General features: G+C 50.7%; 1 protein-coding gene across 3 annotated transcripts in view; it reads left to right on the top strand.

Moving 5' to 3' along the window:
* Positions 1-12,625, top strand: part of SRGAP3 (SLIT-ROBO Rho GTPase activating protein 3) — a 123,556-nt gene that overhangs the window by 53,075 nt on the left and 57,856 nt on the right. For all 3 annotated transcript variants that reach the window (XM_075762506.1, XM_075762507.1, XM_075762505.1), the window contains exons 2-3: positions 7,089-7,281; positions 11,990-12,152. In XM_075762506.1, the coding sequence (XP_075618621.1) occupies positions 7,089-7,281; positions 11,990-12,152 (356 nt within the window). The remainder of the gene's footprint in view (positions 1-7,088; positions 7,282-11,989; positions 12,153-12,625) is intronic.

The raw sequence follows: 12,625 nt of genomic DNA, 5'->3' as shown, positions 1-12,625 counted from the left end.
CGCAGCCCATCTTGAGCATCGTTGCTCTCCTTAGTTTGCCAAGGAATTTTGTTTTCTCCGACGTCTCTGCCGCTGCGTTTCAGAAGAGCTGAGGAAATCATATTTCTTGCATTTTCTATCTCTGATTCTGCATTTTAAATAACAGGACTGCTCACACTGGAAACTACCTCCTTATGAACAGAACCAAACAAACGGGGGGGGGAAAAGCAGCAAGTCTTGGCAGCCAGCTGTCCAGCAGACAAGGGGACTCGAGGAGCTTTTTGCACCCTTGTTTGCAGAACGGCTGACTTGCTCTCCTTTGGCACTGTCTGCGGTTTCACATATTGTGAATTAAATCATGGCAGCATTTTAGACAAACTATTGTGGAAACTCGACCAGCAACACAACATTATTTAATGTTTTGCTTTCTGGCAAACACTTTCAGCTCTTCCTAAGCAGTTTAGTAGGTTTTTTTGTTTATTGATCTCTGCTAGAAGTTCCTATAAATTTCAAGTTCAGAAACACGAATTGCAAGGTGGCTTTGGGGAAGAGAAGTGCAAATTAGCGTTTTCTTTGTAGACTTTATTGTAGCCCAAGAAAATGTGAACTTTCCTGTTCCCAATTGCCTTTGCTTTGGGCTTGTCTCACTCGAGCCATTTGGAAAAGCCAGTTCTCTGTGAGGCACGTCACAGAGTGCCTGGAGATCAGCCCCCTCCCTCCAATTACAGAAACACAATTAGCGATCTCTTCCTGTGAGCGTCTAGCTAGCTTTCTAGCTCTTTCTTCTAGAATGTAAAGTTTTGGGGTCAGGTGCTGAAGAGTTTTTTGTCTAACGTGGAAAAAACATAATTGGCACTGGGTTGAAGGCTATAATTAAAGGTCTGTTAATCCCCCCATGTCAGACAGGACTGATGCAGCTCTTGCTGATGCTGCTGGGCAGAAAATGGCTCACCAAAAGCGCTGGTGAAGACGGACAGGCTTCGGGCTGGATTGTCGAGGTGGCACCCTGGATGGCAGGAGATGCCTGTTGGGTTTGGGCATCTGGGGATCTGCCCTTTATGTCTCCGGTGCGTGAACGGGCTGGGTTAGAGGGAGGAGGAGGATGGAGGGTGTCAGGATCAAACAGCAAATGGTGGCTGCTCTGTTGGCGGGGCTGGTCTCCAGCTCCACTGTGCAGGCGAGAGAAAATGGATGTCCTCCAAGTGCTCCTGCCTGTTCCCTAGGCAGCAGGCACGAAGGGCGGAAAAAGGCTTTTCTGCCTGCCTGTATTTTTTCATGATTATCTGAAAAGGCTACTTAAGAGCAAGTTCATTTTAATTGAAAGGAGGGTGCCTCTTAAATGCAGCAGCAAAGTAATGATGGAAGCGGGGGAGCGACAATGCAGGCGCTGTCGGGGGCTGTGTTTGTGAGTGGCTGAGTCACGGAGACCTTCGGAGCGCTGAAGAATGTCGTTTTCTCTGTTATTGCTTTTGTCTTTGCATTAATGATGCCAGCAGCCCTTAATTTTGTTTTCTACCACAAACCTTTTCCATTTAACATGCAGCAACAGCTCCTGGGGTCAGTGGCCATCTCCATTTGTTTGTGTGACTGCTTATAGCTGCGTGGCTTTAGGGTCACGGCTGGTAAGCTCTCCGTGTGCAGGGAGACTGCCCTTTGCCTCTGCACACTTAGTTGGTGCTGCCCTGGCAGAACTTCTGCAGGGAAGCTTGAAAGCATCAAAGCAACGTGTTATGGACCAGGGGGGAACAAAGAAATTCTGTTGACAAGGGTCAAAATGTGCCTTTCTGAAGCCTGGATGCCCGAGAGCGTCCTCACCCTCCGGTGGGACTGAGCTGCCACTGCTGACTCCTTGGTACCAGGACCGTGGGGTGAGCCAGCGCACGAGGGATGGTGCGGGACAGGGAGCCGGTCCTGCCTGCCTGGGGCCGGCGCTGAGCTCGCCAGTGCCCAGCGAGTGCAGGGGGTGATGACCCTCGCCGGGCTTGTGGTGTGGGCTTGCTGACCGATGGGCGCAGCCTCCAAATTCCTGGTACTCTGAGCAGGGGGTGGCAAAGCTACTGGAGCCTCGGTGAGTCTCTGCGTTGGCTGCTGTGTGAACTGCCTCGAAAGACCCCTGTAAGAGGCGAGGCGAAATCTTTGTGCCAGATACAAAGATCAGATGAGCAGCAGTTGCTCAGATCTGTAAAAAAAATAGAAGTAGGAAACTGAAAAGATTGGAGAAACGTTATTGATATTCTTTGTATTTCTGTGCATTGTCAGGGTTATTAAGAGCTGTTCTGGAGACCACCTCAGGTTGTAATCCACTATCAAAAGAGAACTAGAGACCAAATCAGTGTGCTTTTAAACAAAATTTATATCAAACTTGCTCAGGAAAGCAAAGCTCTATAAAACAAGTCCTGTGTTGGCACCAGCAGGAGTGGGAATGTAAAATCCATATGGGATGTAATGCAATTTCCACTGACCTTGTGTGGGAAGGAAACTCTTGTCAGCAGGGGAATGTGAAGGTTTTAAAAATGTTTTGTTATGAAACTGATACCTTTGTATCCTGTAGGAACGTAGCAGTGGGGTTTTAGGAGGCTCACTTTGAAGGCGGTTACCCCTTGCCACCCTCGGCTCCGGTGAATGCCATCGTTAACCGCAGATGTTGTGTAACGGGGAAAGTGCTTGTCTTCAAAAGGGGCGCGCCTGACGCGCGCTGTAAGGTAGCAGGCATGCCGTACCCCGGGAAGCCGTTCTGACGAGCTCGGTGGATGACAGCACCAGCTTGCCATCTCGCATCCTGGCTCTGCTAGGGTGGAAAGCAAGGGAGCTGTCGGAAGCCATGACTGCGTAGGTGGTTGTCTCCTGTTGATCCCATAAGGCACCGCAGCTCTCGCCCCACGCGGAGCCCCTGAAGAGCAGTCTTCCTGATGAAATCAGAGCCGCAGTGCTGCGGGCACGTGATCGTTCTGTAAAGCCTAGGCTATTTTTCAGCAAATGCTGGAGTCCCAGCTACAAGGACTGGACCAGCTTTCAGGTGTGATGACCAAGCACTGCTTTCTGGAAGTCCACTCAGCTTCTCCAGGCGTTCCCGCACATCCCTGCAGCACAACCAGGGTAAATATTGCTGTGTGGCATTAAAGTGTTCTTCCCCTCCCGCCGCAGAAAGTGCCACTGCAAGTGGAGCAAATCTGTTTTCTGCGTGTGAGTGCAAATATGAAGAGGAGGGATGGAGAAGCAGCGCTGTTTGTGTGCAGCTCTGTTCTGGCATGGTGCTGGACGCCACAGGGATAACGTACTGCGTGTTTTGATGCAGGAGTAAAGACCAAGACACTCTGACACCAGTCATTTTCAGACCTCATTTGCAATGAGAATTTAATTTCTTCTCCGTTCTTTTAGCAGCCATAATGTGTTGTTTGTTTGGTTTTTCTTAAAAGGGTATTTCTAGCATTGCTTATATCGTGGAATTGTCTTTCATTGCGGGGTGTTCTGCAGCTCAGCCGTGAATGGGGGCTGACGCCTGTGTGCAGCAGATGCCCAGAGTCATGGGGGAGCCCTGACCGCGCAGCACCGCCGGGGCCGAGGCAGCAGCTGCGCTGAGCATCCCTGCTGCGCATTGCCTTCCTCCGCTGCCCCCAGCGTCCTCGTGTCTGCAGATGGGATGGGCGTGGGTCAGAAGCGGGGTAGAGTGCTTTGGCTACCGCAGGGTGCTTACACGGCTATCCAGGCAGACTTCGGGAGTGGAAAATGGCTTTGCTATGGCCAAGTGCAGCATGTAGAGTCCCTCGCCAAGACTGTCTGTGAGCCTCAGATGCATTTTTATGAACAATTGTGCTATCCTCTCATAAAGTGTCAAGAACATAAAGGAAGTGCTGTAAAAGCAGTGCCCATGGAGGATCCCACATAAGGTGACTGATTAACTTTGGAGCTTTCAGCATTTGTTATTTCCAAGGAGCTTTCGGTTTTTAGGTGACCTTCACGCAGCCTGCAGCCTCCAGTCCCATTACTGCCATCCTTAAATTACCCAGTAATGAGATTGCTGCAGGTGTCCTCATTCCTGCAGCTCTCTGAGTTCACCTGGCAGGCAGAAAGTGGCTCAGTCTCACATGATACTCATTATACAAAGAAATTTTGAAAAATACCAGATCGATGGATTCTTATAATGGCAATTTTAACCTCCTCCACGTGGGATCCTCACAAATTTAAAGAGCTTGAAATTGTCCATAAATATTTTGTGATTTCAGTCAGTGCTTTGCATCATCATCACTTAATAACTTGTTTGTTCAGCATCCAGTATGGAGTATATAGTTGTTTGGATAGGACCTTGCTGTAGCTATGAAGTTGTGGGACAGCCTGATTCTGGCAGGGCACTGGTAGGGCCAGCCTGCCGTGTGTGTGTGTATATATATATGCATACTGAAGACCATTTCATGCATCAGAATGACACCACTGTATTGTCTTGGTTCAGGTCATTGAGCTTCCCAATTAGGATGCAGCAATTTACAGTCCATCTGCTCAGGTATTTTTAGTTTGCTGTGGCTCTTGTGGGTAAGTTACTGTTTGTTCTCTTACCATGCTGGATTTGCAAAAGGAACCAAGGATGAGGTATAACCCTCTTGCCAAAGTGATTTACCAATTTTAGGACTTCCTTATTAATACAGACTGAGTCCTTTTATCACGTAGGCAGCAACAGTTGGACGTGCTACAGCCTTTCACCAGAAGTTTAAGAAAGTACAGTTCCTGTTATTGCAGAAAATCCAGGCAGAAAGTCACCCACGAGCTTGCGTTTGCAGTCCCCTCCTGGTCATCTGTGCAGGCGGCCGAGCACCCCCTCGCAGCGCGGAGGGCGGGCGAGGGCTCTGCACCTCTCGCAGAAGGTACCCACAGTCTGGCGGGGCTAGGCTGGCACGGGCTGGCTGGGAGCACGCTGGAGCCTGCTGTCCTGCGACACGGTGAAATCCCAGAGCTGCACGGAGAAGCATCTGAACTAGACAAGCACCCGCAAATCCCCGTCATCTTCCTTCCTCCTGTCCTGTCCTTGGGCCTCTTGGCTGATAGTCAAGCCTGAGAGATGTGCTGGGGAAAGGAAACTGGGCTGCCCATTTCAGCAAGCCCCGAGGCACAGCTGCTCCAATAACCAAACACAAGTTGTGTTTTCCTGCGTGCGTGTGCGTGTACGTGGTGGTGTGCACATGCTTCATCTCGTTTGGCGATGCGCTCAGTTGGGGAGCTGACTGTCAATACGTTGTAAGCTCGTAAGGTGATGGGGGAAGAGCTGTGACTTGTGGCCTGGGCACTGTCCCAGCTGGGATGTGATGCTAGTTGAGCAAAGTGAGAAAAATATACTTAATCATAAAAACCTTAGGAAAAGATGAAGAATATGTTGTTTATTATGGATTGTTTATAGAAATGTTCATAGCGCTAAAAAGGCTATTTCTGAGGATGGACTAAAATGGCTGCAAGCACCTCGTCGGCACAGAGTGCGTTTCTGTGTGCGGGTTTTATTGCAAGGGGGGGAGAAAGCTAAGTTCCTCAAGGTGAGCACGTGAGGCAGTAGGCTGTTGCTGGAGCCAAGCCACTCAGCTGAGGAGTCTGTGTAGCTGCGTTCTGGGGGTGCTCTGTCCTCTCCTTGGGGTCTGGGAACAGGCGGTCATCGCACAGACCTTTCATCATCCGACCTCTCTGATTCTGGCTTGTCTGATGCCTTCGCTGCAGAGCTGTCTCCTCTGGAAGCCTGTGCTGCTCAGCCCGATCGTTGTCACTCTGAATATCTTTTTTTCTACTGTCTAGTCTAATTTTTTCCTCCCATTTCCAGCTCTGCATGCCTCCTCCCCGCGGGCCAGAGCTCCTGCAAGAGAGGCAGTCCCTGTGCAGGCTTCCTTGCTGCGCAGCGCTTCAAGAGCTGCTAAAAACCTTCCCTGTGTTTGGGAAGCGGTTTGGAAGGTATATTTCCATCACACCCCATGCCACGGGTGCTGCGCTGCTCCTCTTGCATAGAGGGCGAAGGGTCTGACTGCGCTTCGTGAGCAGCATTTCTGTCTCCGGTGCTTGCCTGTCTTCCCGGGATACAACCCCGTGTCAGGGATTTGCAGCCTCGGCTGCGTTACCTGAGAAGGGAGAGCTGGAAAAAGTGCAATTGGTCTTCTACCATGGCAGAGAAGTATCCTCAAAATGAGGCTGGTCAAGGCAAAAAATACAACTCTGACATACGAAGGGGAAAACATTAAACCAGTCTTCCAGTAATTTGCGTATGCTGAACAGAATTAGCGTGCCTGAGGTTACGGGCAGCGCTAGATGAGGGTCAGCACTGGAGAACAGGCCTGTCTGCTGCCTCTGGGACACTTGTTCGATGTAGGACGCAGCGGGCGCCCTGGTGATGCCGCAGCAGGGACACGGGCTGCCCGAGGCTCCCGGCCCCTCTTCCTTCTGCACGGGCACCCTTGGGCACCGCAGAGCCCCTGGTCGGCAGAGGTTGCGGAGGGTTGTGCTGTATCTGTCGCAGTGTCTGAAGGTCCTTATGAGGAAGCAAACAAACCTGGAACAGATAATGTCTGTAGTGTTTGTGAGCTGCAGTTTGGAGGGTCTGAAGGACTTTTTAAACCAAAGGGCCAAAGACAAGTTTGATTTGCCAGTTAACGTGGCAGCACTGTGGGCTGTGGGCAAGAGCAGCATGGATTTACAGTGCCATCTTCCTTCAGGTCTCTGTCGGCCGTTCCGTAGGCATTCAGGTGATCAGTTATCAAGAAATAGTATGTTAGTTTATATGTAGAGAACACAGGATTTCAGGTAGTGCTAGATAAATTGAAGTATCATTTTCTAGTTTCAGAAAAGCAATTGAAAACCTCTCAGGGTTGGTCTCTGTGTACTTAATGCAGCTGTTGTTTATTTTGACAAAGAACAAGGTTTTAATGTGAGACTGGTGAATGAAATTCTTCAGCTCTCACTTCGGAAGGAAAAAAAAAAAAAAAATCTGTTTGCTTTAGCAAGCCTTGAATTAAACCTGTGGCTCGCGGGGGAGCCTGCTCTAGCAGTGCCAGTGCAATTTGCTCTGAGACACGGAAAGACAGCCCTCCCGGCCAGTGTTTGTTGCTGATGTTGTTTTCTTCTTCTCCTCTCCTGTGTGCATGCAGAAATCCGAACTCAGCTGGTCGAGCAGTTCAAATGTCTGGAGCAGCAGTCGGAGTCGCGCCTGCAGCTGCTGCAGGACCTGCAGGAGTTCTTCCGCAGGAAGGCTGAGATCGAGCTGGAGTACTCCAGGAGCCTGGAGAAACTGGCTGAACGATTCTCCTCCAAGATACGCAGCTCCAGAGAGCACCAGTTCAAGTAAGCAAGCGTTTACAGGGGCAAAGTGGTGCAAAATGACGGGCCAGAGCCTGCCTCGAACACTGGATGTTCGTTTGCAGCAGCTGCACCAGCGTGAAAGTGGAGTGAACTAAACAGCGTCAGTGGTGACCTTGTCTGTCGTGTGTCTCTGCAGGGATCACCAAAAGAGCCAGAAACGGCTTTTTCCAAGACTTTCACCATAGTGTTACTGACCTGTGCTGCCTGAATTAGACTTACTATGCGCTGTTTTGAGCAATACAATAAAAATATGAATTGGGGATTATGAAGGAGTCAAGCCTCTTGATTTTTTTAAGAGGCTTGAATTCAGACACCGATTTAATTGTGCAAATAACGGTAGGCCTGTGTTATAACCCTTGGTTTCTGTAGGTAGTCCAATTCTTAGATGTCAGGGTGCTTCACGTTGCACACAGACCTGCTTACAGCTCCAACTTGGAAGCAGTTTCTGGAAGTCTTATTCATTGCAGTTTTTAAAATGAAGTATATCTGTTTTCTGTGTACACACCCGTACAATGTTGAAGCTAGGCACATCCGTAGTGGAAATATTTTGAAACAAAGCTTTGAAATAGGAAGTATGAATTGGATGCTGGAATTGTGTGAAACTCAAACTGATGATGAAAATTGTAAAATCCGTGAATGTGTGAATATGCGCAAGTTTTCAAAAGCAGCCTCCTTTCAGTTTAACCAAGCTTGGCTAAAACAAAAAAGATAACAAACAAACGAAAAAAAAGCCAAACAACCTCGAGGCAGAATTTAAGTCTGGAGGTCACTGTGTTTTGTGGTGAGGATACGTTGGCTGTGCCATTATGCTGGCTAGTTGGTGGCCATGGCTTCAAGGCTCCTGTGAACGCCTGTCCCGTCGCTGCTGGGGGAGCCGGTCCCTGCTCCCCGGGTGCACGCAGTGTGCCTGGCTGGAGGCGTGGGGCTGGGCTCTGCAGGACGGCGCTCAGCGTTCACATGTGTGTGTCAGTAGCTGCCAGGGTTTTCCTCTGTGCCGCTCGTTGTGTTCCTTGCCAGGACCGGCTCTCCCAGCTGGTTTCTCGGGGCGCGGGGTCTCGCTGGGCGGGCAAGTGGTGCGGGCAGGGTCTGCGCCCCAGGGGCCATGCAGCGGCGCCTGCAGCACGGAGGCAGATGCTCGTCCTGGCTGCTTCCCCTGCAGCACGCCAGCTGAAGTTCCCTACCTTTGCCTCCCATGGCCATACCGTTTGTCTCTCTCTTCTTTTGACAGCGGTGTCCATGAAATATTCTCTCAACTGGGATTACACCCTTTACTCAGGATGAAACTAGTGTCACTCAATTCAATGGCCAAAGACTGCAGCCACTGTTTGGTTCCTTTCCCAGAAAGCGGAGGTTTTTCCCTGTCCAATGCACTTTACCTTGCTAGCCCCTGGCTCTTCACAGCCTCTTTCTCTCTCTAACCCCTTGTGATTTTTTTTTTTTTGCAGGAGCAGCAATTTCTGCAGTTACATTACTAAATCCTATTTATTCCATATTACTAAATCCCATTTATTCTGTTTACTTGGTTTTCTAGTTGTCTTATGCAAAAGTCTGCTCAGAATGAATTGCCATTTGAATGCTACCTGTTTATTTTTGCAACTGGCTGTTGCTCGTCGGTTGTGGGGCCGGGCTGGCGCTGCTGTGTTGAGCATCAGGGATACCCGAAGGAGCTGGCCGGTCTGGGCTGGGGAAGGTGCTCCTGTTCAGAGATGGAGCCCACAAAGGCTTGTTGCGTGCGTGTGCCTGTCCCATCAGCTGCAGGCCGTATCTGCTCTCCTGTTGCTTATTGTGCGTACAGCATTGGAAGGATGCTGTGTTGTGTGTGCATTATCTACAGGTGACAATGATTCTCTGCCGCAATAAAATGCCCAGGCACAAGTGCGCGGTGGTGTGTGATGGTATTGATAGTACTAATAGGGTCAGCTTGATTTCAGTGCACACTTCTGCCGAGTCCTCACTGTCTCATTCCGTCTTGAGCGAGAATCCCTTAATATGTTTTTCTTCCAGAGTGCTTTGTGCCTGCCCTTTGTTAGGTTCATCTGCACTATGTTTCCCCAGCTCGCTCCTGAACATCATTATTCTGATGAGGCTTTTGACACTTAAGGCGTACGGTATCTTCAGCCCTTCCTTTGTCGCTGTGCAGCCACGTGCAGCAGGCTGTGCCCAGCCCGTAATGGTGGTAATTGCCGCGGTGCTGCTGCTGGGCTGGTCGTGCCCGTTCCGGGTTGGCAGACTCCTTCGTACTTTTACATGTGGTGATTTTGTCTGCACGTGCACGCAGAGATTTTCTGGAGTCACCGTGCCTTCCTCTGCGTGGGTTCAGTGGTGAGGTGGGCTGCCCCAGGACCACGGGCGAGAACGTCTTGGATGAGGAGGAGTACATGTGTGAAGGCTTTGGCCACACAGCGTAGCTGCAGTGAGCGTGGGCTAACTTCCTCGTTGCAGGACTTCTCGGGAAGGTCAGTCTGGTTTGAGCACAGGGGGTCTGAGGCCCGTCTCCATCTCGGCCGCGTTGCCAGCGCTGTCGGTGTGTGCAGGCTGTCGAGCCTCGGTCGGTGCGCAGCAGACCTGGCTCCCATGTGGGCGAAGTGGCGGGCAGTCGCTGGGCAGCCGGCGGGTGTCTTTAGGTGCTGGGAGGAGAGAAGCCTCTGGGGCTTGAATGCATCCGTCAGGCACGGCTGTTGGCACGAGGGGAGACCTGCCCAGGTGGGATGGTGGCAGGGGAGGGCTCTGCCGAAAGGGGCCGGCTCTCTGGAACCAGCACGTCTTGTAGGAAAGCGTTGGTTTGACCAGAGAACAGGGCGTAGGTGAAATGTTTGGAACAGATCACTTGGCTGCCTCATTTTAGAGGATCTGTCTTAGCTGGACAACATGAAATGTTTTGTTTCAGTTGTATCATTTCTTGATTCACTTTTGATTAATTTGCTTTGGTACTAAAAGCAGTACGTGCAGAGCAGGGCAGGTTTCTCTCTGTGTTGAGATGGAATATATCAAAATTAGTTAAGCTCTAATCAAGTGTGAAATGTTCCCTGAAATTTCCCTCAAAAGAGAGTTTTTACCACAGGCTTCCAGGTGAGTCAGGGTCTCGGGATGCCCCTCGGGAGGGTCTCGCTTGCTCTGGGGATGCTGCCTGGCTCCCGGAGATGCTTCAGGTCAGCCGCCCCGATGCTGCTCACGGCAATCTCTTTGTTATCTGCAGTGCGCGTTGGATAAGACCATTGTAAATATTCAGCATACATGAATGTATTCATGTTGTGCACAGACACTTTGTGTTAACGCTGGATGCAAAACATTTTCTCCAGCCCTGTTTAGTGGACTAAATGTGGTACAACAGATTGCGTGGCAAATGGGCTCTTTCTGAAACGAAAGTGACAGCTGTATTAATAGCACAAAGAGGAAAAAAGAAGCAGAACTCTCTCCCTTGCAGAGCGTTGAAGGGCTTGCCAGAGATGTCTCTTCTGTACCATCCCCCAGAGCACCTGGTTTGGGAAGGGTCTGGTTTGGTGCGTGTGCATCTCTGTGGGGAAGCGCTCGAATGGCTGAAAGAAACGGAGAGGTTCCTGGAAGCCAGAGCAGGGTGTAGATGGGTTCCCAGCCCGGCTGGAGCAGGGGACCAGCTCTTGTGTTGCCTCCATCTCACTTGCACGTTTTCAGGTCCTTCAGAGCCATTGCACGGAGTATCTGCACTGTATTACTGTAATATTGCTAACTGCCCTTTGCAGACCACTCCTCTGTAAGGTGTAAGCACAGAGCAGTGGTCCGGAAAGCTCAGTGGGTGCCCCAAGAAGTTGAGGTAGAGCAGAAAAATAAGGCTGTGTAGGGCAGGTTGCGTGCAAAGATCCATAGATATGTATGTGTGTGTTGAGTGGAGCACAGGGCTGTTTCCAGGGTCAGCATCAGAGCATCCATCTCCCCTGCACAGAAAACCTCTGTCCTGCCACCGGCAGCTGTGGGAGGCTGGTAAATAAGGACGAAGCTGCGGGAGAGAGCAGCTTGGGGCAAAGAATGTGAGTTCCTTGGCTTGATTGAAACCCTTGCGTATAATATTTAGACTGGGAGCTTCTGTGTTGGCAGAGATATTTAAGCACCTTTCCTGTACTGAAGAGGAAGTGCCGCTGTGGTCGGCCCTTGGGCAGCTGGCCGTGGGGTGTCTGCCAGGTCGCACCACCATCCCGCTCAGGGCAGCCGCTCTGCGCCAGCACCGCTGAGCTGTGGTGTCTGCCAAAAGGACGCGGCTCTGAGCTGGTGGAGAGTCCATGGTGTGCCGGTCGCCTCCATCGCAGAGCTGTGCCGCTGCCCACGGTGACTGCGGCCCTGGGGAGGAGGCGAGGGGTGGCAGCAGCAGGAGATGCTGTGGCCGGGTGTCGTCCCTGCAGGTTGGTGGGGACTGTGCTGTGTGCCCTGTGAGCTGTGCTGTCGGGAGCCGTTGGCAGGAAGGGGCCGTCGTGCCGGGCCGGCCCTCCAGCAGCTGGGCTGAGGGGCCGTCAGGTTTTGGCCAGACGCTGCAGCGGTTTCTGGGGTGGGGGGCAGCCAAGAGGAGCTCACGCACTTTTCTCTGGGGGCATGACGGATTCTAGCAATGCATATGGTGGAGGAGGGCATCGTTGATATGCTGACAGCACTCGCTTGAAAATTGCCTGCCGTTTTGACTTGTTCAATTGACCTTTTGGATTTTGTTTTCCCAATTCCCTAGGAAAGATCAGCACCTACTTTCCCCTGTGAACTGCTGGTACCTGGTTCTGACGCAGACCCGGCGAGAGAGCAGAGATCACGCCACCCTGAATGACATCTTCATGAACAATGTCATCGTCCGGCTGTCGCAGATCAGTGAGGATGTCATCAGGCTCTTTAAAAAGGTAACCAAAGCAGAGAGTTCTGCTCAGCGAGGATCCGTCCTTGCATTTTAGTCTAAAATAGCAGCTTACCATGGATTTGTACACAAACTGGAGATGCTTTTTTCATTATCTTGGTACTCATTATGGAAAAGCTTAGACCAGAGGTTTTCTTAGTGTTACCAGCCTGAGGAATCTTACCCAACTGAATTGTCGTTAGATGTTGCAGAGCAAATCTGTACAAGGGACTATCACTTGTAAGTCTTTCCAGGTAATATTTATGCAAGAATTTCAAAGAAACTGAGATATAAAACTGTCAAGTGACTAGCAGTGAGGTGTGACCTAATGCTTAAACTGGCGTCAGTGCCAGCAAAATGAAAGGTGGAAAACATGATGACTTTTTTAGAGACTCCTGGAGGGCTTCAGAGAACAGGTCAGCAATCTGACTTTAAAACCAGACTTGTTGGTTGGAACTTTACTAAAGAGCAGAGTGATGG

This window comes from Balearica regulorum, chromosome 10 (assembly GCF_011004875.1).
Source record: "Balearica regulorum gibbericeps isolate bBalReg1 chromosome 10, bBalReg1.pri, whole genome shotgun sequence".
Classification (NCBI taxonomy): domain Eukaryota; kingdom Metazoa; phylum Chordata; class Aves; order Gruiformes; family Gruidae; genus Balearica; species Balearica regulorum.
This window is presented reverse-complemented; position numbering and strand designations above follow the sequence as displayed.